Here is a 24,500-nt window from a genome sequence, read left to right as displayed (position 1 = left end):
TTTTTCCTTGAAACAACTGCTCTAATAAGGAAGGTTTTTATTATATGCATGTATATGCACTTGTATGTAAAAATTAATAAAATTTATTTAAAAGCAAATATTGTAGGTATGTTTACATACACACATACATGCACTCACACACACGGACATGCCTAACTGCACTTTATATACTCCATATTCTATTGAAATACGTAGTTTAGATGGTGGTTTACATTCAAAATGTCAGCTTCACGTTCCAAAACTTTATTTTCATTTCAGCCATCAGAATGGCTGAATGAACCATTAGAATGAACTTCAGTGTTCTCCCACTTGTGTTGTTTGCAAATAATTTATTAAAAAATGAACAGTGCTCCTCCACTTGCTTCCGAAAATAGTAGTTAAGGCAGAACAGCCCTGTTTTTTTTAATTTTGCTTTGCTGTCGTTTTATTCTTCAAATTAATGTTGACTTTTTTTAACTTTCAGATTTTGGCTAAACTCTAACTCTCTCATCCCCACCCCTTATGGCTCAAATTTTGCATTTCTTGGTGTCTTCCAGTGTCTCATACTCTGACCCACTTGTTTGGGGACAGCATTATCTACAAGTCCTACTAAGTCTGACAATTGAATCCCACTGGGAGAAGGCTCTACTAAATACCAGAAAGATTTGAACTTCCTCACAGCCACCTGGTAGGACTTTCTATTTCACTAAATCACTCCTGGCAAGAAAAGCCAAACTCTCTGAAAGGAAAAGGAACTGTTAACAACCACACACCAGCTACGAAGTATATTATGTTTCAGCCTTATGGCCCACAATTAGGATTATTTTCTATAAATACTGTGAAGAAGAGATATAGATTACATTGGTTTTTTTATGGAACATTACTGCACGTGCAAACAGACACACCTTGTAAAGCTGCTTGAATAATATATGATTCTTAGCCAGTATCATTTGATAATTTGAGCAGAGCAAAAATAACTTTCCTAATAGCAGAACGGGGGCAACTTATGATGCAATCTGATCTGGTGTTGACTACATGTAAGACACATTAGTAATGGTCTTCTCTTGCATGGAAAAATGAGAGAAGTAATTGAATTTACTGATGTCTGGGAAAAATGTTTTAAAAATATCCAGTGATCTTTAAATAGAAATTCATATGGAGTTATTCATACAACTGTTACTCGTTAGGAAACTAAACAGTAATCAGTACCAACAATCTTGGTCCTTTCATTGAACATAACAGACAATTTTCTCAACACTTTAGAAAATTATATATGACCTATTGAGAAATTCCTCTGTGTTTTGGCCAAAACTTCAATTTATATTGACACACACATCTTAAGCATGGAATCTACTCTGTAATTTCCACACTGCTGTTGGTGTTAAAAGACAGGTCATAAATGAACACGAAGATGAAAGCAATCTTTGTTTTAGATGAAAGTGTAAGCTGACAGTCTTGTGCGAAAGACAAAAGCAAATCCAGCTTCCCTATTCCACCCCCAAAAATATTTTTTTTCATGTTTCAGTGAGCTTTTGTGGCACTGTCAGTGGTGCCAGTGACTCCTGTTGAAGCTCTAATTCTAGTAAAAGAAATTGACTCAGTTCAAATTCTTTTATCTCTCGTTTACAGACATGACATTTGTAGTGAAACCATTAGTGTTAGTAGGCTTGCACCACACCTATCAAAGTAATTTCATAATTCTTTGAAGATGATTGATAATATTCACTTTTTTCATCAGATTACAGATAGCATGTACATATCTCAACAAAGCTATGAGAACAAAATGGTTTTTCTCCAGCAACAGCTTTTTTTATCATGCTGAAGGACAGTGTGTATCCTCTCTAATCTCTCTCATAAGGAAGTATGTGCCATATGACAACATCCTTTTTTCGAATATTAAAATTTGATTACCACATTTTGGGCAGAGATCTATAGTTTGAACATTTCTTTAGTGTTTTGACAGCTGCACTCAGCTCCTATCTGCCACAGATGTCTTCTACCAGAAATCATTAGACTGATGCTAACTTGTGAGGTGTGTTTACTTGAAAGATGGCTGTAGGTGGCAGACAAAAGCATCTCTCCACAGAATTACTTTAACAAAAACGGCAATTAAAATTCCAAAACTCATTTTGGTAACTTATGAACTGAAATTACTACTGCTATTAAAATTTAGTTTTGCTGACAGAGACATCTTGTTGAACTTTACCTCCCTGTGTTTTGTGATGGAGCTCTGAAGGTGCATTTTGCTCTTATATTTACAAGATTTTGTTTTCTTACCTGTCATGATGCAGTAGATTTGGAGGTGACAGATTTGACAGAATGACAATATTAATACACAGTGTTTCAACATGAATACAACGCAAACAGTCTTTTTTATATATTAATTTTAGACCATTTTCATTTACTATATCCTGTCAAGAAAACAACTTTGCAAGTGACAGTTGATCTAATAAGAGGCAGTCCTGGAACATTCTCACTGTTTCTTTTAATGATTTGCAGCCATCTATGAATAGGGTTTTTGTAGAAATATCTTTTTCTTTTCCCCAAATTTTAATTTCCTTTCACAATAAGTTATAAAGCCCTATCAGATATTTTAATGATATTTTCCCTCCAAACTTTATTTATATTTGTATTAGTTTTTGCTTTGAATGTGCTTGGACTTGGTTAACATCGTACACAATCTTTCTTCATTGTTTTATATACATTTTCCATTTATTTTTATTTTTTTCAAAGCAAACATTGCCTTTTCCCTTTTTAATGTAATCATATATAGTAGTACTAACAATACAACTGAATGTATATTGAAAAGAACTATGTAATTATGAGCCTTGTTTTGGATAATACCTCCATTTTGGGTATCAGACACTCACATAGTTTGTGCTCCATTCTTAAACTACTCTGGCACTGTTATAAATGAATTTACTTAAATATGGGAGTTTTCAGTGTGCCTGTTCTCTCAGATTTTTCACTATTGAGATCTCTAGTGATACTGTTACATGAATTTACTCATTCCCTTATTCCCCTTCTACGTCATTTATAATTTCAAATACAGAGGTTAAAATCTTCCTTTTCTTTCTTCTTCTTTCCCCTTCAGTGGTGTCCTGGCAGATTTACTAATTAAAGCTTTTTGAGACAAATTTTGAATTATTTAATTATCCTCCACTCCACCACTGCTGTCAGTGGAGTCACGGGCAGGGAACTCTATCCATAGTATGTTATCCTGAAGATAATTTTACGGTGTTGAAGAGAGCTTTTTATAAAACTGAAGGGTGAAAATTCTGAATCGCTTGTACACAAATAGATTAATAGGAAATCAACTGCAATGGAGTGTTTACTTACTAGGAACTGAAGGGGTAGTGGTAACAGCGGGCATCGCGGTTGGCTCTACGTAATTGCTCTCGTTGCACTTTCCCTTTGTCAGGCCGATGTCATCCACGGCAATGTCACTGACACCACGCCTTTTAAAGGCATCGAAAATAACCTGAAGTTCAGGGAGGATAAAAAAAAAAAAAAAAAGGATTTTAAAATTTAATGAACCATTTTTTCAACTTTCCACACCTAATCGATCTGTCTTCTTTCTTGAATGCTCTTATTTCCACTGTAAATCTATGCTGGTGCTGCACTCGAGGGAGGATGTCAGGGATGAGACAGAATTCCTGGCAAAACAAAGTAGCACTGTGCAGACTGAGGGTGTCACCCTAAGGAATGCAGCAACTTCTTCATACAAATAATGAACACAATTTAAAAATATTCAATCTCTTTACTTTTCATATATAAATCATGCAATTTTCAAAACAAATTCTGCATCGCTCGTCAGGCCATAACTTCTTCTGAACTAATGGTGTATCTGCATGAAAAACAGAAATTAATCTAATTTGTTCATTATTTTCCTTTAATATCCACATATTTAAAGTAATCCTGCAACCAAGGAATTAGTGCTGGTGAAATACAGTTAGGTATAGCAATCTTCCCGAATTCACAAATCACACATTGGTTGGAAATCTGATGCAGCCAGGTCACGGATGCATTTACTTCCTCAGATGGTAAATGCATCTTTCTGGCAGTGTTTTTGCATCAATCAAAACTACTATGGGAGGGCAAACTATTCCAAATACATATAAAAGGGAATTGTTTTCAAAAGAGAGGTGCTGAAGGAATTGTCTAGAATAAATCTCCCCTCTGTGTTTACACATGTTAACCATGTGGTACCAAAACCCACTTCCGTCTGCAACACACTTTCAGTGTATTACTCTGTAAGTAATTAATGAAAATACTATTTGGAATCTGAAGTTATTTAATTTTTATCTCCTCACGGCTAAGGGGCTCTAAGCAACATGGTCTGGTGGAAGGTGTCCCTGCCCAAGCAGGGAAGTTGGAGTTAGATTATCTTTAAGGTCGCTTCCAACCCGAAACATTCTCTAATTCTATGATTCTGCATGCTAAACATTTATTTGATGACAGGGATTAGTACATAATAGCAGAAAATACCTTTGGAGCTGGGTTACTGGGTTACTTTCATGGGGAAGTCTGATATCAGTTTAGCTAAAATAAATTTTTAAAAGAACTAGCAGTTTGTCAAACCTTAAAATCAGATGTTTCATTTAAAGTTACTTGTCCATAATTCCATTTGTTTCCATAGTTTCCTTCTTTCTCGAAAATGACCTTTTCCAAACCATGCTCATTACTTATGCTGACTCTCAAACGGTAGACGTTAGGACTGTACATGAAATACCTAGAGATGGAAAAGCCATTTTGTTATTATCAGAAAAAAGAGAAATTGAAAAAATGTCACTCTTTGAATTTTACAGCCAGTTTTATGGAATTAGGACTAATTCACAGTGAGCATGAAAATAAATTATATATTTAAATTGCACAAAGAATTTAGCTGCTGCTTTGCTATATTTCCTGCAGATGCCTAGTTAAGCTTCATGACAAAAAATGTTTCAAGGATTCTTAATGCCACTTCTCTATAGAAATAAATGGTGGATACAGAGTGTAAAAGAAAATACATTACATTAAAGCTAACAGCAAAAATCAAAATTACAAAGGAGTTAAAGTTCCAGGCCTGGAGTTGAGACTGATTGTGGAAAATCGAACAGAAGCAGGTTTGTATTGCTGGCACACCAACTTGAATTATTATTTTATACGAACAAAATCTCCTTAGTTATATTCTTAAACAAAGTATAGGTTTAGGAATTACATAACAATACCAAAAGCTTAGGCAATATGTATCTGAAGAGGCCAAAGGCAAACTCAGAATCCGGACTTGGTCTTCGAAGAATCCCATTCCAACTGGTGTTGAAATATAAAATCCTGCAAGAGCATGAGCACATTTTAGCCAGTAAAGAATTTTCTTTTTTAATTATTAGAGTCTTTAAATGTAAAATAATATCAAGCACCGATAGTGTTGCATGATTAGGAAGGTTCCTGACACAGAAAATGTGAATGATTCTCCCAAATTATATTCATCAGTCAATGATGTATTAAAATGAGCTTTTTAAGCTTGTTGGATATTCCCCAGAACCAGATAAGAAGTGTGAAACTAGTCCTTTTCTGTCTCATATTTAGTGAAGGCAGCAATTCTATTTGACTTGTAAAATGTGCTCCTGTTTGATATTGCTTCGGATTTTGCAGAAGAATTTTCTAACATTTTCAGAATTTTTATCCACATAAAAGTGGATTGCATTTTGAGAGGGCGAATGACTAATGAATATTTTATAGCAAGGTGAAGCATTATAAACAAAAAAAAAAACAAACACAAAAGTAATTTATAGAATTGAATTTGTAGCTTTTTTGGAGTTAATTCGTTGTAGCTGGGAATCTGGACCTCTTTTTGCCATGTAAGGCCAGTCCACAGAAACACTGTGATGTCTCATGAGAAGAGCATATTTAGGCACTTCTAAAATGAAATTCTTGCTCAGTATTTTAAAATCAATCAAACACATATATATGCAAATATAATATTTAAAGAATCTATAAATAATTACAATTATATATATTAAATTATATTATATTCTGTTATGTATAGTTCTAGATTACCTAGGTTTTTTCATGTAGGAGGAAAAAATGCCTAAAAATTATTCTGAAATCTGAATCAGGCCTTTCATTTCCTGTGTTGACTTAGAAAGCATTCATTACAATATATATGGTGTCTAGCTTTAAGAAAAAGGTCTTCATATAGTCAAAGTGTCAGTTCTCTGTTTCATCAATTCTCAGCATTCAGAATCAATTGTTGAGTGTGTATTAAGTTCTTTGCTCTTCAAAAGTAGAGACACAAAAATAGAGTTTCTCTCAGTGTATGGAAAAGCTAGGTATTCATGATGAAACTCACAGTTTTACTCCAAATACAGGTCATAGAAATTTAAATATGCAATATAATAGCAACAATACATATGGGAACACTACATGTGTCAGCTTAGATTTCGCACAGGGAAACAGAGGGCACCTAAAATAAATAATAATTTTCAAGAGAGTTACAAATCATTGTCAAGGGTTTTATTAAACAAATTTTACATTCCTTCATCTGATTTGTATTCTAGGAGTCAAGTGGGAAGTAAAACAGTGTTCTTAAGATTGTTTAGAAAATGAGCATTTATTCAGAGAGAGGTGAATAATGTCTATCCAATAAAGTGGAGATTACTATTTTTCTTTTTCCAGGAGTAACTTCTTCCAGAATAATTTGCTATTTTCCCAGTCATTTGTAAATGAATGAGTTTTATATAAGTCCCACATAAAATACATATAACCATTGCAAAATCCAAATTATGTTGGTTTTAACTGGAGTGACAAATCAGCTGAGGAAGAGATGGTTTTGTTTTCCTGTTGAAGCAGAGAAAAACCCACTTTTGGAGTCTAATTATAGGATAAGCATCCATGACAGACATTCAAAATCTGATTTCTATCAGTATTGTCTCCTTAATTAAACTCCACTTTTGATATGGTCACTCTTTAAGTCATTTAACTGCAACAGTTCCTGGAGTATTTGTGTGTTTGGCAGAAGTTCTGGCAATTACTGTGTTTGGTGTGAGGTAACTGGGGATACAGATTCCCCTTGTACACTGCAGGCTAACCTTATGTGAAATCAAAATTATTCTGTGCCAAACATGAAGATATCAGTAGTAGATCTGAATGAAATAAAGTGATTTCCCTAAAACGTAATTATACTTTTTTTTCCCCTTAAGGTAAACATGAGGGGTTTTGACCTATAACACTTTATCCACTTTACATATTCCTTTATTTCTTCCTCCAGTATTGGTCTATTTCCATAAGATCCAATCAGTAACATAAAATGTTTTGCTTGGTAGCCCGACTCATTTTTATGGCAGAATAAAACGACATCCTAGTAACACTATTATGAAGAATCCATTGTACAGTGACATAATATAAGCTAAATCAAGCTTTTCCTTTAATCTGCAAGGAAAGTTTTTTTTTTTTTAATCTTACCAGAGATGTTGCCAAATGTATGATCAAACTCAGGACCACTCATCAGGGGAAAGGTAGGACCCTGAAGTCTTTCCCAGACTGAATCATCATCTAAATCTCGCATCCAGTAACAAAAGCCGTCTTCAAAAGTGCAATTGATTTTCTCATAACCTGTGAATAAGAACCTCTAGTAAATAAAAATGACAGAGATGTTGAGTATTTTCTCTGAATAATGTAAGAAAGAGAGACGAAAAAGGTAAAATTTTAGTTATGATTGTAAACTGGAGACCACAGTGACTCAATTTCCTCCTCTACGCGATGCAACAGAATTACTGAAATAAACGTGTCATTTGTACTTGTTAATGAGACATTATTACTGAAGGGTGACTCTAAATACTCTTGCACTCACCAATCTCCATTTCTGATCCTTCACCAGTAATGTGGTGGGGCAATAAGAGAGAGCCCCTTGCAAAGGTAATTCTAAAGGCTGAGCCTGCTCTTTTTTTCTTTTCTTTGCCAAGACCTGGATTGGACCAGCTGAAAGGGCTCACCACCACAGCTGAATGCTGTGTTCCACACACCTGGGATGCCCCTTCCATTCTCCTCATTTGCTCCTCTGCTCACACGCATTTGCTGCAGCATCCTCATCACTTTTCTTCCTATGATATGTCCATGTCTTTCCCTTTAAATGCACGTCAGCAAGGGCTTCCACATGATAGGAGTTTGCTGGTACTCTGGATGCTTCCTGCAGTATATCCTTTCCCTGTCACATCCCCTATTCACATCCTGCTCAAAATTTAGCAGCTGAAAAAGCCACCATTTGTCCAATTACCAAGGAATACCAATGCATGAGTCATATTGCTGCATTCTGTTGCCACTGTAGATTCACTGCATTCTGCACTGTCCCCCACTCCTATTTGCTGCAGCAGGTATTTTCCTGGATCACAGTTTTACCATTTGGGACTACGAGCCATGGCAGTGAGCTGAGACACTAGAAACTCTGGAGAGGAGGTACTGTCAGGTGACCACAGAATAATGATTGTTGTCAGTGATTCCACATCATTCATTAGTGAACAAACCTGCTGAGAGGAATCTGATGGAGGTATGGACACAGTTTTACTTAAACAGATGAGCTTTGTAGGACATCACCCTAGTGCTAGACACAGGTAAACAGGATGGCCTTATTGAAATCAATCATTTAATCTGTAAAGCAGTATTAAATTGTCCAAGCAAGATCTAGTTAGTAGGCTGAGGCCAAAAAATACTGCTTCCCTTTCACATATTGTCAGATTGAAAATATGGATACACCAAACTTCTGGCATAACAAACAAACAAAAACACACACTCACAGAGAACACTTACTGTTTAGTTCACTTGCATTAAATGTAGTGTATGTTGCGTTAAAACCACTGTAATTTTCAGCATAATCGGTGGTGAACTGTGCTGTAGCCTCATGAGAAAAAATGTAAATTGTTTCAGTGTTGGTCCCTGACAGAGAAGCTGAAAACAAGCAAAGAATAATGTAGTCAGAGAGAAAATAATCCCGTGCACATTAAAATCTCCAGTGCTGTCACAAAAATGCTGTAGATTAGTTTACGGGGTCTTAAGAAATGCTTTCCCTCTTGTACTGTGATCCTGCTACAATAGCTTCAAGGCCCTGGAGCATTTAGCTGTTTGGCTGCCATATGAATATTCTGCATAACCCAGCTCTCATATTGATCAATATGGATATAAGCTAGTCTTTTTCTATTTCACATTCTCATTCTGTAGTTGCTTCCAAAAATAAGGTTAAATAATAATAATACTTTCTTTATAAATTTATATGTTTTCCGCCTCTGGTGGAATTCAGCTGTATAGACTGAGTCTTGTGAAAAATGGGCAAAATCCCAGTTTTCCAAAGTAGAGTAGAGAGATAGAGAAAAGGTATAACCAGTATTTCAAGGTTTGAGGAAACCAATGTCATGCTTGTAATGATTTTCAGGGAACATGACACTACTTCTCCCAACAGTCCAGTTTAGATACTTTTATTTTACATTATTTTGTGTGATGTTACAGGATCTTCTGACAACATATTTCCAATGAAACATGGACTCCACAAGACCGTGACTCTGGTCAAGTTATCAGGATTGTTCAAATAAGAGCTTAAAAAACAAGAAGATATTTCCTAGTATGTAAAGAAAGCAATTTTTAAGAGCAGATGTGTATATTGAGATCAACTGTCTAACAAGGTAATTTTACACAGCTCCAGTCTCCTCTCAAAAATACACATGCATTTCTTTTCGCCTCAAAATGTATAATTTACCACTTATATTTTATGAATGGAAAAGTAATATTACCTGAAAAATAAACTTACCTTTTAAAATCTTGTTTTGTCCTAAACCTTCAAAAATATTCAATGTGTCTGCATATTGTTGTGTTTCAAAGGAAGTGAAGTTCAGCTTAATGGACAACCCTTGAGGTACTCTAAGGTAGCAAGAGAAAAATAAACCTGAAAACTGAAAATCTCTTTTTGACTGTAGTAAACTCATTGAGTGACTGAATGATTTTAAGTTCAGAAGCAACATGAAATTATATGAATTGATGACCTATTTGTCTAACCTCTACCTTGTAATATTACCAAAAAAATAGGCCACAAACCTTTTGTAATAGTAGAAATACTCCTTTACTCACTGCAGTTAAGTATATTCTAGAAACTGAATGTTCTGAACTCTAGGATGTGATAGTCAGTTCTGCAGGGGTTTTTGTTGTTTCTTATTTTCCCCTACATCTCACTGAATTACAATTACCTTTTCATACATGTTGCTATTAGATATCATCTCACTGCTCAGATAGACTTCCTAAGGCCAGAAGAATAGTTTTGTGGTTTCAATATGAATTGCAAAATATCAAAATCTCTCTCTTGAAAGTCCAAACCAATGTTTCTTCTGACAAAACCAGGATTTGCATGAAGAAGATTTGATGATCTCAAACCCACTGTTTGGGAACTTGTTATACACCCTAACCATCAGTAAGTTTAATAACAAAAGTCACTTAAAATAAAGTGTAAAAAATGCTTTATTTTGCTGCAGTTATGTTCTCTCAATAATCTATATTTAAGTTACTCTCTCACTTCCTTTCTGCAAAACATATATGGCACTACAAATTCTAAAACACTACTATCACAGTCAGCTTAGCTTCCTTTATCAATATTTGTTGTTTTCTGGAATTGAAAGACCCACTGAAAATAGCTTTTCAACAGCAATCTGCTGGTGTTTATCAGTAATGATGGGTAGAGAAGTGTGAAGTACACAGTTAAATCTTCACCTTTTTTTTTTTTTATTATTTGTTATTGCTGTGTATTTCTCCAGAGGAAAAAAAATATCCTTGTTTTGAAAAGAATAAAACATGAAGTTGCTAGGTAGTCCTTCAGGAAGCTTAAGTTTCAGGGATATATTAAGTATACTGCTCTTTTAAAAGCAGAGGAAATTGCATCTTCATTTGGAGTTAAATGGGGTGAAAATGTAAAAGCTTTTCCTAAAGGTAATGGAGAAATCTTTCTAAACAAAGGCAGGCAGAAGAGAAATCCAATCTCAGATGTATCAGAGGGTAACTTTTAACACATTTTTATTGGGATAATAAAAACAATAGGAGGAAATGTCTCTCATTGTTTACTGAAAAACCCAGAAGGTTCTCTCATAGTAACAATTCTGTTCAAAAGGAAAACAAAATTTGAGTGCCACATTAAATTTCTCAGGTCTTTGCTGTCAGTGTTGCCAGATTTTTTTAAAGCAGATAAGTGGAAGATAAATCCATAAAGATGTTTCTTTTTGCCAGTGATCAACCTGTAATTGCACAGATCTGCAGAACCTCTACTATGTTATTTGCAATTACTAATGATTCTTTCCAAAACGAAGCTTTTATTAGCTACATACCTGGTATAGATATCTACCTACTACAATGCTTCTTGCAGCTATAGCAGCACTTGAAGAAAAATTAACAGCTTAGAAGGAAAATGTGCACTTGAGCCATGATTATTTACTGTGCTCAAATTCTGCAACAGCACAAAATGAGGAACAAGTCTGACTTGTATTTGGAAGGACGGAATCTCATGCTTTTCCTGGGACACATCTAAATTTTAAATTCATGTGTAGCCAGTAATTATTGATGAATAGTACTGCTGAAGATGAGAAGGAACAAATGTCCTTAAGAAAATTAAAGCCTAGGACTTTCAAAGCATCCTTGGCAATGAGAAGTCCAAAACTTTTCCAATTTTAAAGGTAAATCCTTAATCTCCTTTAAAACTCTTCTAACAAATTAATACTTCTCAGAATCAAAGAACAGCCATTATTACAAAACCATAATAAGAATTACTGCCTTTCAATTTTTTTTCTCCCTGGCCTGTGAAGTGGATCTCGAGAGTCAAAAGTCAAATAGACCTCTCCCAACTGTAGGTATGTATCCTTGATAAAAAAATTACACTTCTTGTGCCTAGGGCTGAAAAGGCATTTGATGCTATTATATCATGCAATTTTAAAACATATTACTCAGTTACTTAGGAGCACAAGCACTCTAAACTCGCAGAAGAAATCTGTCCCCCTAAATAAGAAGGGAATTCTTGAAAATTCCATCTGTTAGTACCAGTTATATCATATAAAACCATTACCTGATGACCAGTATTTAATGCAATACTTTGAAAAACAATGTTATGTGATTTATTTTGAGCTTACACTTATATCACTGTGTATGCATATAACACACAAGATTTCTCAAAGTCATACCTAAGAATTTTTGTAAGTGTGAAAATTATTGATATAGTTATGGGATCTAGGCATTCAAGTTTTAAAAGAAAAGTTACATAAATACAAAAGAAAAAACTGATATTACATATTTTCTGTGCTGGAGTATTTGGTAATCCAAAAAAAATGCATAAGGCTATTGTGCAGGAAACAATATCACCTCATAATCAAAAAAATGTTAGGGACAAAATTACTGGAAAATGACTTACAGGATTATCCATTGGCAAATGATGTTTGCATTATATGGCTTTGGATAATTCATAGAGTGAAAAAACCCAGAGGAATCAGTCAACATGAATTTTCCATCACAAACTGCAGCTGTAAAGATATAATGAAGATCATTTGTCAAAATGCCATTTGAAAAACAGAACTGGAGCCAAAATGAGGGTGACCTTGGATATTGGTTTACATGGATTACCTTGGAAAAGCTTTGTAAGCAACAATGGGAAAACTAAGTAAAACATACTGTTAACTTACTCCTATTTCTAATTCCTATGACTTTTTGATCTCCAAGTACTGTATAAGAGGAAATGTAGTACAGAAAATTTATTTTTAAATTAGAGATAACCTAGCTAATCCAAACTAATCTATACCAATCCAAATAATTAAAATCCAACACCTGGATTTAACTAATTCAATTCTTTCTTTCGTTTTATTTGTAAGGAAACTGGATCTTGCCTTAACAGTTCTTATCTACAGCTACTTTAAATCAGAAAACTGTGTTTGCACTACCAGAAATGATTCGATGTCATGTGAATAAAAGCAAGAACGGATATGGTTGACTATTGTTATCTCTACTTTTATGAGCTTCCCAGTTCCTCGTCTTATATATTACTGAGCACTCCAAGAGATAAGTGGATCTCCCAAGTTTCCTGCCAGCTATCGAGTTCACTCATCTGAGGTAAATGTCATCCATCATCATCTATTTTTTCAAAAATCTTTTATTAGTTTTGTTCCCTTGGTGCTGCTATTCCATTCTAGGAAAGTTCTTGTGTTTAAAAAAACAGATAAAAAAAAAAAAAAAGTCTTTTTAAGCCTCAGCAAGATTAGAAATGGTAATTCATGTGGAGTTATTTTATTTCAGCAGACACTGAAGAACTGTTGAAGCTTCGGCTGCACCTCTTGAACATTAATTATCTTAGGAACCTGTAATGATGGGTTTTTTTCAGTTGTTCAGAAAGCATCATAGAGCTTTGAAATAAGGATAAAATCAGTATCACACATGATTATCTGAAGATGTATGGACGAGTTCACCAATTCGAGGCAGATGATCAGAAATTAGATAGAGATTTTCATTAACATCAGAAGTGAAATATATCTATAACCACTGCCCAAATTATGAATTATCAATCATATTGAAATGCTATTGAGCATAGTATTCCTCTAGGAAGCTCCTAGTCTGTTCATTTTATAAATGTACAATTCTTTCTGACCACCACTGTAGCAAACACAAGATAAAAATTAGGCTTTGTTTCACTCAGGCTCAGGCATACACTTGTTAACAAAGACTGGACAGAGTGAACTTCGACAACAAGTCTAATGAATGAGCTGGAATAGAATCATATTAACTTTTGCAATCTTTGAGAGCAAAACAGAACACATAAGATTTTAAATACACAAAGAGAAAAGGTTCATGATTGCGGATTGCTATAGAACTCTTTTATCATAAGAGGCTACAGTATTAGAGTTGGAAATTTGTATGCAAATACTTTTTCTGTTCACTTTATTCATGTGTTTCCTGTCCTTACCAAGCCAAAGAATAAAATCAGTGTAAGAAGAAAAGTGCCCATCTAGTTATTAATGAAGTGAAAAAAAACTGGTACTCTTAACAAGCAAGAAATATTCTGATCTAAAAAGTAGTTCATACCACTGGCAATAATAAAAAGAGATATAGACACTGTTCAAATAAAATCAACGACAAATACTTGCTCATTAATTTCTGTTAGAATCACAGAATGGGGCAGGTTGGAAGGGACCACAGTTGGTCATCTGGTCCAACCTCCCTGCTCCAGCAGGGTCATCCCAGAGCACATGGCACAGGATTGTGTCCAGATGGTTCTGGAATATCTCCAGTGAGGGAGAGGACACTCCACACTCTCTCTGGGTGACCTGTTCCAGTGTGTGGTCACTGCACAGCAAAGAAGTTCTTTCTCATGTCCAGGCAGAACTTCCTGTGCATCAGTTTCTGCCCATTGTCCCATTGCTCAGCACCACCAAGCAAAGCCTGGTCTATCCCCTGACACCTCCCTGCAGATACTGATTCTGGGCACATTAAGAGGGCTTAGTCCTGTTACCTAGAATTTCAGGGAGAAGCTCCCCAAACTGGTCAGATCAAGCTCACATATTTCACTTTGATAGGACCTTTCTCTGCCAAGGGCAGTTCATTACTTTCTGTCTTACATATGATTAATCTCTCCCAGCGCTGTAGTGATGCTGTGAGGTGGGTAATCACAAAGTGTTAGCCCACATATGTAATAACCGCAAAGAGAACTGCAGAAACACCTCCTGGGATGAGCCTCCAGTCTCCCTTTCCTTACACCTACATGCTACACAGCTGCTTTACAGCAGTGCCAGTCATTATTAGTAGATGCTGTTCAGATTTCACATTTCCCTAAAGACCCTTTCACTGAAATTGCTAGCTGCACTTTTGTGATGCCTTTTGTTACTGCACTGCATTGCAGAGCCAGAGAGAGACCTTTCAAGATAATTTTAATCAATAAAACAAACAAAGAAAAGGTGTTCAGTTGCCTGAATCTCTGCTGAGATTTTACTGAGTTCTGTCTAATGCAGGAAGAGGTTCCTAAAATTCACTTTTTATCCCATAGTTTTAAACCATTAATGTATTCTAAAATCTGAAATACTACGGGGAATAGGAACCAAGATGAAAAAAACAAGTTATTTAAAGGACAGCAATTCTTCTGTGTGCAGGAGCATTTGTAGTATGAATTATGAATTGGCTGTAAATCTCACTGTGAAAAATCAGAGGTAGAAGAATTTGCAGGTACCCCAAATATGTATCCAACTTCTTGACACTCATTACACTGTTTTTTTCAAAGTCTGCTAAGAAACTGTAATTAGAAATTTAGAAAAGCTGAGATTTTGGATGGAAAAGGCTGAAAATGTAACATGAGAGACATGGAGCAACATTTTGTCCTCCAGTCAGAATTGTATTTCTTTAAGATTATGAGCTGAAGCTGCTACAATAATGGTAACTAAATGAATTGCTTGGAAATACCAGGCATCAGTGAAGAGGAACAGGGGAAAACCATCCAACACCCTGAAGTGGACTGTATTTCCTCCAAAATGTTCAGCTAAGTCTTCTTTCTGAGCTTACTGGACTAAGGAAAAATGCAGTTGGTGGGCTGGGCTGCAATTCACCTTTTTTTTTTTGGGTGTATGTATGTTTGTTTGGGTTTTGTTTTTGTTTTGTTTTGGTGTTTTTTTTAAAGAAAATCATACTTCTAACAGAAGGGGTCAGCATGTCACCAGCCTTCAGAGTCAAGCTTGCAGATTCTTTAAAAAGTAAATTTGTTTTTTACTTGCTTGTATGTTTTTGGAGCCCAACAGTTTACATGTTTCTGAAAGCTCAGAGCAGACTTCCCCCACGGTTTTTGTCAGGAAAGCTCAGAGGGCCTTCTCACAGCAGAATGATGGAAAGAAGCATTTCAGATTTCTAACACTGAAGTCTATATTTAAAAACAAACAAGCAAACAAAACTCTCAGGGAGTTAATGGCTCCAGATCCTCATAGAACATTTGCAACGTTCTCCCTGCAAGAAAACTTGACAGACTTTTAACTGAGAGCTGAGGCAGACAGCATTAACACACACGTGTTGCCATCAAAATGCTGCACAGCCCTTTGGTAAACAGAAACACAGTCAGACTCCTTGGTACAATCTCACTGCTACAGAGAGCAGTGCCTGCTCTGCACAAAAAGGTGCTTGGGGATAGTAGGCAGTCAGATGGAATTGTGGAATAGAAGCATAGAATCATTTAGGTTAGAAAAGATCTCCAAGTCCACCGAGTCCAACCTTTGGCTGATCGCCAGATTGTCAATTAGACCAGACTACTGAGTACCACTTCCAGTTGTTCCCCAAAAACCTCCAGAGATGCTAACTCCACCACCTCCCTGGGCAGTCCATTCCAATGTTTAACCCTTTCTGTGAAGAAATTCCTCCTAATTTTCAACCTGAACCTCCCCTGGTGCATCTTGAGGCCATTTCCTCTCATCCTGTCACTGGTTGCCTGGGAGAAGAGATTGACCCCCACCTGGCTACAACCTCCTTTCTGTCAATTTTAAGGAGCAATAAGGTCCCCTCTGAGCCTCCTTTTCTCCAGGCTAAACACCCTCATATCTCTCACCCTCTCTTCACAGGACCTGTGCTCCAGACCCTTCCCCAGCTCATTTGCTCTTTTCTAGAAACACTCCAGCACTTTAAATTCTTTCTTGTCATGAGGGGCCCAGAACTGGACACAGTTCTCAAAGACAAGATAAAGGCAAACAAAGTGACTGATGCTGAAGGATATAATCTTTTTACATTGAAAACCACGAGGTTTCAGGTTTGTAAGAGTTTCATAGAATCACAGAAGGTTGGAGGTTTAATGGTACCATCCGGTCCAACCCCTTGCCTAAGCAGGGACACCTAGAACCGGTCACCCAGATTTTCACATTTCTCACTGTGGTGCCAGTAACTCAAATATTTGCATCAGAGTCATGCAGACACTGCCATGCAGACACTCCCATTCCCTAGCACTCAGGGTAGTGAGATGTAGATGGGAGGCCAACAAACAAGAGTTTGGGCTCCTGCCAGGTCTCCATCCACACTCACCTGGCCTGGCTGCAAAATGCTATTACTGCCCACCTCACACCCCCTGCCCCATCTGGAGTCTGGATCAATGTATCTGAGAGTACACAGTAACCAAGAAAAACTGTTCATAGTATTTTCTGTAATGATGTTCTTAATCCTGGAATCAAAGGATAAACTTTTTTTCTGACTCCAAGATGCAATTAGGTGGTTTCTGATACAAGGTAATGTGGATTTATATCTGTACAGGGTCATGACTTTAAATTATTTGGAAAGAACATTATTTGATTTTACTGGTGCACAACTTCATATAAAATTTCTATATTTTTTTATAATTTACATAGTTTTTATTTATGGTATAAATATTTACGTATTGAACAACAAATTCTATACTTTTACGTTTATATAACCAGATTGTAATATTTCATTATTTATTACACATATTCTTTATTAATGAGAGTTTTAAAGAAAATTGTTTCTATTTACAAGATAAAGATTATAACAATCACTCTTGTTACTATTTTTAGTAGAATTGATTTGGACATCACTGTGCAGTTTGTTTCCCATAAACTATTTGCAAACTAATGACAGCTTTAAGTATGTTTAAAGAGACTGATTTACAGTTTACATTCTTACCACATCTTTTTTCGGATTCATCCGAACCATCCGGGCAGTTCGAGACTCCATCGCAAAAGAAATCTTGGTTAATGCAGGTTACACCGTCATCACAGAGTTCAGCAGGTGGCAAACACTCAGCTGGAATAACAAAGATGAGAGCAATAACAGCACAGCAGTAATGCAGTTTTGCTACAAAGGAAAATTGACTTACCTCTGGCTGCTTTACCACAAATCTAATCAACCACTCTATTGTGTTTCACAAAACAGCATTTTAAGAAGCCTGGAATAAAATATTGCACACTAAAAAGATAAATTTGGCACAGAATGGAGGAAGTTCTTGAAAGTGAAATATTTTTTGAAACTAAGCTTGAGGTAGGGCTGGAACAAAATTTCCATTAATTCCCACCTCCTCCCTCTGCACAAATAAACTATTTTATGCAATAAAATAAATTACATTTTCCAATTTCTTATGTTTGAATAACATGAGAAAACTGCACCTTGGTTTAAATAACAGTGAAAAATCTCTGGGTTTAGATAAATACAATTTAATTTCTTCAACACATCACAGTGTTGCACTTCATTATGCTAAAGGCTAAAGGCTCATGCCCAACCAACAACAAAACATAGGCAGATCCTTAAAATCGTGGATTTCACCATAGTGTTTTCCTAGAACATAAGTGTTCATCTACTTCATACATGCTCTTTTGGTCTTTAAATAGTTTTGGTCTTAGACATCTGTAGAATTCAAGTAGGTCTTAAAGTGAACAGAAACATGCAACTAAAATAACCTTTGGATTACTACTAATTTCAGAATTATTAAAATTGTAATAAAATATATGTAAACTATTTATATAGACCTACTCACACTGTAAATGTTTACAGGAAAAAGTAAAAATTTCTTATGCAAGAAGGAAAGATGGTAATTTATAAAATTGATTTTACAGCCTCTAACCATTATTGCTGGATTTATTTTTCTCATAAAGCCGTTAGTTCTGTAATCAGAACTGTTAGTTCTGTAATCAGATTAAGTAAATGCCTGTATGATATTGTCTCGTATATCACCATAAATGACAGAGAATGAAATTGGTTTGGATGTATTGTAGCACTTCAAAACACTGAATGTTTTACAAAAACACTCTCAGTGTTAGCAATGCAAATGCTGTAAAGCCAAAAGTATTGCCATTTTGCATCCATTTGATAATTAAAATGAACCAAACAAACTCCAGTCAAGTGTTGGAGGTGATACGGTGCCGATGAATGAATTTTCACAGATGAGCAGAGACAAAACTGTGCATTCTAGAACAAAAAAATCCAACCAATAAGGTAGCAAAATGTTTCGCACAAGCCCAACAATCAAGAAAACATTGTTTACATATGTCACGATCAATTCTGGGTTTATTCAGCTCAGAAAACTAAACAGCAGTGCCACCTCCTGGATTGAAAGAAATCAACCTTTCCTACGAAAACATTCTGACTTCTTTTTTAAACGGAATTACAGTTTGTTGCAATGTAATTACCATCCTTAACTAAATAAGGGCAGTAAACACATAAGACTGCTTATAGATGTCATATACATTTCACTATCTAGTAGGGCTAGAGGACATTTCCAAAGATTAAAATGTCTTTGGCTTTCTGTCCATTGGTAGTCATGTGAGAATTTGCTAAGGTTTTTATTTTTTCCCCCCATCAGAAAGGTCAAGAAATGATAGGAAAAAGAAAAAAGTGCAACCAGTGTGAATATCAATATGTACATCAACATACACAACACACGTATTATTTTTTAATAAAATACAGAGTCTTAGAAGTCCTTTCTCTTTGGAGAAGCCTCCCTAATCAAAGGTAAACCTGCATATCCTGCATTTCCAGGAATGGGATGTGAGGATTAAGTGGTATAAGAGGCTGTACACAGTTACTTACCAACAGCTGTTGAGGACTTGCTTGTGGTGAGTTGTCCTGAACCTGGACAAACACAGCCTGAGGTTAGAACTCTACTCCTTGCTCTCTGAAAACACCTCTGCAGTTTCTTGGGCAGAACTCAGCAGCAGTTAATCTGTTTTTTGTATCTGCATAATTTATATCTGCATTATTTGCTATATCCCCAAACCCCATCTGAGTTAATGATGTAGAAACACCTGATTGATTGCCTTGGTCCTGAAGGCCAAGCTTCACAATAAACATAAGAAAAAATGATGTGGAACTCAAATGTAGTTTAAATCTCATTCTTTTATCTCCAGTCACATGCTTTTCAGCAACTTCAAAAGACTTTTTTTTTCTCCCCCATTAAAATAAGAGCAATGCTTTCTTGCCTTCCCCTAGTATGTAAAAGTTCTGACCTGAAGTTGGTATCACGGAACTTGTAATTGCGCTTGTGGGATCTGTTGAAACAAGACAAGTTATGACAACTTTAACATCAGTTAAAATGTATATGTACATTTTCTTACAAATTATATTGATCAACAAATCAATTGAAAGCCTCAAACCTAACTGTCTATTTACATACAGGCATACATAAATACCTACTTCTCTATGCACTTATTTACACACAAACAAAAGACCAGGTACTAAGCAGATTTGTATTAGTGATAGTTAATTGCAAAACAGTCTGGAAAAGTGGAATGCATATTTGTGATTGCTCCAACAGAACTTGCAACAGTGCTGTAAATAATAATCATTAGGACACACCTGGTATTTCCATCCCCCAAATAGTCTTACTTTCATCTCCTCTTTGAGTTTGCCTGAGCAACCCTGTTTACTACTTTTACTTCCAAAATTAAGTCTCAAATATGTGAGTAGGGCGACCATGCCTTCAGCTGAAAACAATCCCCATGTCGCCACAGTTAATGGACCCTGTACCTCAGTTGATAAAATGAAAGGCCAGAAGGAATAAAGTGAGAGATGTAGTAAGGCTTTCTCTATAGGTCATCATCCATCAGTTTTGTGGGGAGAAGTTGCTGACTGTTGGCCATCACAGACTTAATTTTGTTAGATGTTCCTGCTCTCCCAGACCTACTAGTGCACACACTTGCATGAGGATTCCCTACCCAATTTTCCATCAAAACATGCTTATTTAGCAAATGCTATTATTGAGCTAAGCTGGGCAATTCTGTATTAAGTGGATTATGGACTATTCTGTGTCAGCAAATTTGAGGCCACAAATGGCAGAGAGAGAAGAGAGCAGGGAGGGTGCAGCCTGTTGGACTGTTCTCACACAGGTGTGTTCAGAGAAGGAAGCTTGATTCATACCTACACAGTAGTTTCCAAAGTGTTATGCACATATATATCTATCCCCATATCTGTCTATACATTTACTGCAGCATAACTATTTTGAAAGGAATTAAACATTCAAAGACCTAAAACATGGATGCATGCAAGAGCAAGAAGTTCTAATAGGAATCTATGTCTTGAAGAGTGCTGAAACAAAATTGGGGTTGTTATAAACATTCCCAGAAACGCATTCACAAGCTGACAGCAGACGGCATAAAGGAAAACACTGGACAGGGACAGAGGCTTCGGTGGCATAAGCACAGATCACAAATGATCTGTTGCTGCACTGTGTCACTGAAGTAGCATGTGAGATGGATAAGAATGGTTTAGGGGTCAAAAGGCACATATTCCAAGCATCCAGCAGATGTAAATGTACCACATGTGATAAAACCTAGGTATATTATGGCATTTGGACTAAACCAGAAAGAACAAGGAAGCAGAAAATACCAAAAAATGTACAAAAATGACCTCAAGCAGATGCAAGAAAAAGAGGGAAGAAATTCACACCAGGAATATTACTGCCATTCCAGCCTGGTGTGCTGACAACTCCCAACTCCTTTCCCCCTTCCTCTGGCACCTTCCCCCATCTCCCGGTTTCTTCTTGAGGATGATTAGCAACGTTGAACTTAGGACAGAGGGAAGCATTGAGATAGCATACCAGAGGAAGGGACAGATAGGAAAAAATCATATGTTAGCAATTTTAATAGTATCTTTGGGAATAACCTGTAGTAATTTTACACTTTGGACTATACACGTTAGTAGTCCTGTAACTGGACTAATAACTGTTTCATTGCTATGGCTGTAATTAGACTATCAATAAATACTTGTCTCCTATATTTAAAGGTGCATTTCTTTAGCTCACATACACTGCATGAGGCTCCTGGTCTGGTACCCTGCCCTGGAGAATTTCTATGTAGTAATTTGTATGCAGTTTGCATGTGACACCTCTACCTTCCCCTAGTGCTACAAAGCACTTCCTGTATTATTCAGCTGTCTGGCTGACTTTTGGCAGGTTTGTGCTCACTGAATTTGCGAGACCAAGGAGTTTTGTTTGCTTTATACCTTATCATCATAAGATGTCCAGTCATAGTGAAAGGAAAGCCTGTCAATCAACACTGCTCAGTAAATCAGTAACCACTGTTACTGAGCATGACAGTCTCACCTACCTGCCTACATCTGAGAAAACTTCAGCTTGTAACTCAGCTGGTGGAGGGAGACTCAGCTTTTGATTTGATCCACTAATTAAGTCTTGGAGTTTCTGTACAGATTTCAGATCAGTCACTGCTTTCTCAAATTGTCAGAAACACTGAAGGCAGCTAATTATCACTGAATGGACCCTGGCAGTCAAGCCCCAACTACATCCAAGGCAGCTTTATTAAGTTATACCAGCTGAACAGCGAGTCTTATGCTCCTTCATGTTGTAATTGCAACAAAAAATAGTTCCTTTTTTATGAAAGATACTGACCTGATGAAGGTGAAGGTATCACTGTGGTAAGATTTTCATCAGCTATTGGAAGAAAGAAAGTTCATTTTAAACTTCTTTTATAGCACAGTTTCTAGGTTTATACGACAGAAATAAAGGTAAAAAAAATAAAATTGTCATGACTATTTCTCATTGAATCACTATCAGTGTCCTGCTTCCCTCTTTTTGCTTGTCTCACCCTGTTCCAAGTCTTTGGTCAAACTCCATAACCTTCCTAAGGAGGAAATGTCCCAAAAGTGAGATGAGGTCATGAGTTTTCATGGCCACTGCAATTCCTTTGAATCCTCGATCCCTATTCATTGTATTGCATATAGAACATCTTCATCTGGGAAGTCTTTGCCCTGAGACTTCATATTCTATAGAGATTTGCAGAGCACCTGTGTCTTATAGAACAGTATTTAGAATAGATAAATGAGTTAAAATTAACCTGGGATAATTTGTAAGAAAGAAAGTTGCTTTTAATCACTGAGAAAACTGATTTCAAGCAAGCCACACCTGTGTTGTAGTTCTCTCGCTCTCTGAAACAGGAATAATATTTCTCTTGCAGAACATGATGCAAAAGTGCCATATATGACTATGATGGTTAATTAGTTACAATTATTTTATTGAAACACTCCTGATGGAATGGACAGGTGATATCTCGTGAAAAGAGGCATTTTAGTCATCCACAGAAGTAAAAGTTTCACTACTTCAAAGTTTATCAATGGATATAGAACCTTTTAAAAAGCTCTTCATTATTTTCTTTGGTGATGTTTTTGAAGTATAATGAGCAATCACTTTCCACAGTTTTGTGCAGTTATTTAGAATAACTTCTTATATGTGGTGCAATAGTAAAGAGAATTAAAGGTGCCAACACTCCAAATTTAGCCTTTGAATAGCTGATGTACTTAGTGAAAAATACAGCTTTTAGAATAGAGTAAGAGACATTGCACATCAGATTCAAACTCTTAAAGCACTCAGTTGCTACTTAATAGTAACTCCAGCAGGTCTTAAAATGTCAGCTAATCAACTTCTACTTCAAAGAATTCAAATTGTTCTTTATTCTAATCCTCAGAGAAGGTCTGTTTTGAAACTCTATTGAGGTAAAAACGAAGGTTCCCATTGATCTTAATGGGCTTTCACTTAGGCTTTGATAAATTTTCTAGTACTTACATAAAAAAACTATATTTGTATATGTGCAGGATTTAAAACTACCTAGTCTTCAAAGTCCTATTCCTTTTTTTTTTTTTTTTTTTTTTTTTCACCTGCACTTTACCTAAGCCTTACAGGAATATGAAGCCAGTTCCCTGGGAGCACTTGTCCAGAAGCCACGTTCAGTATTTAGTTTGTTGTTCTTAATTGACATCTTTTCAATAAATGGATCCTCACCCTCCCTGACTCTGAGCCCTTTCCTTATTCTTTCACAAAACAAAACTATAACTGCATTTACTTACGAAACAACACAGTTGGGGCTTAATTGCTTTAATTTGAGAGCTAACAAAGTTGCAAATATTATGCTACATAAAGGAAATAATATGGAGTGGTTTTCACTGGGAAATCACTGCTTTGCCCTTTACTCCCGCCTTAGTAAATGTACATGATGCTGGCTCGTAATTTCTGGTAGACAAGGCTGTAAATGATTCTCTGAGCTGCTCCTGAAAGATCTATAACCAGGAAAGAGGGCACCCAAGAGCAAAAGTAACAATCCCTTTGCTGTTTGGGAGCCAAAGTATTCATTCATGTTACTTGTAGTCCTCAAGGATTTATGGAATAATAATAAAAAAGCTTACTAGCATTACCTGTGACTTGAATGCTGTTCACATCAATTTTCAAAGTCTGGGTAGGATTAGGGTTACTTGTGTTGACACCCAAAACCAGCTCATTTTTTACTTTCTCAGCTGTTACCATCTGGGTAAAATAAAGTGTGAAGATCACAACAACGCTAGCAATACAAAATAGAGAGGTTCATTAGTTATTCTAGCTAATAAAATAAATCTGCTACATGACTTATCATCTAGACAATATTTCATTCTAACTCTGGTTCCATTTGTAAACTCAGATTGTCTTTAGGTATTGAATTGCAAGGATGACACACAGAGAAACACTGCTTAATTATCTGGTAGGTTTGAACCTTGGAGAAAATTTGTTCTTTCTTTATCTGCACTTATTTTCACAG

The 24,500-nt window shown here is 36.1% G+C and overlaps 1 protein-coding gene across 1 annotated transcript in view; it reads right to left on the bottom strand.

Moving 5' to 3' along the window:
- The window catches only part of TMPRSS15 (transmembrane serine protease 15), a 56,688-nt gene that overhangs the window by 21,176 nt on the left and 11,012 nt on the right, over positions 1-24,500 (bottom strand). Inside the window, exons 5-16 of the mRNA XM_027886023.1 lie at positions 24,111-24,266; positions 20,789-20,796; positions 19,932-20,000; positions 19,516-19,551; positions 17,617-17,736; positions 12,386-12,494; positions 9,755-9,864; positions 8,764-8,901; positions 7,423-7,572; positions 5,190-5,292; positions 4,561-4,711; positions 3,319-3,460 (exon numbers count right to left, since the gene is read on the bottom strand). Of these exons, the coding sequence (XP_027741824.1) occupies positions 3,319-3,460; positions 4,561-4,711; positions 5,190-5,292; positions 7,423-7,572; positions 8,764-8,901; positions 9,755-9,864; positions 12,386-12,494; positions 17,617-17,736; positions 19,516-19,551; positions 19,932-20,000; positions 20,789-20,796; positions 24,111-24,266 (1,292 nt within the window). The remainder of the gene's footprint in view (positions 1-3,318; positions 3,461-4,560; positions 4,712-5,189; positions 5,293-7,422; positions 7,573-8,763; positions 8,902-9,754; positions 9,865-12,385; positions 12,495-17,616; positions 17,737-19,515; positions 19,552-19,931; positions 20,001-20,788; positions 20,797-24,110; positions 24,267-24,500) is intronic.

Source organism: Empidonax traillii, unplaced genomic scaffold (assembly GCF_003031625.1).
Source record: "Empidonax traillii isolate 1590-97213 ecotype Southwest subspecies unplaced genomic scaffold, ASM303162v1 scaffold176:size2985712, whole genome shotgun sequence".
Lineage (NCBI taxonomy): Eukaryota > Metazoa > Chordata > Aves > Passeriformes > Tyrannidae > Empidonax > Empidonax traillii.
This window is presented reverse-complemented; position numbering and strand designations above follow the sequence as displayed.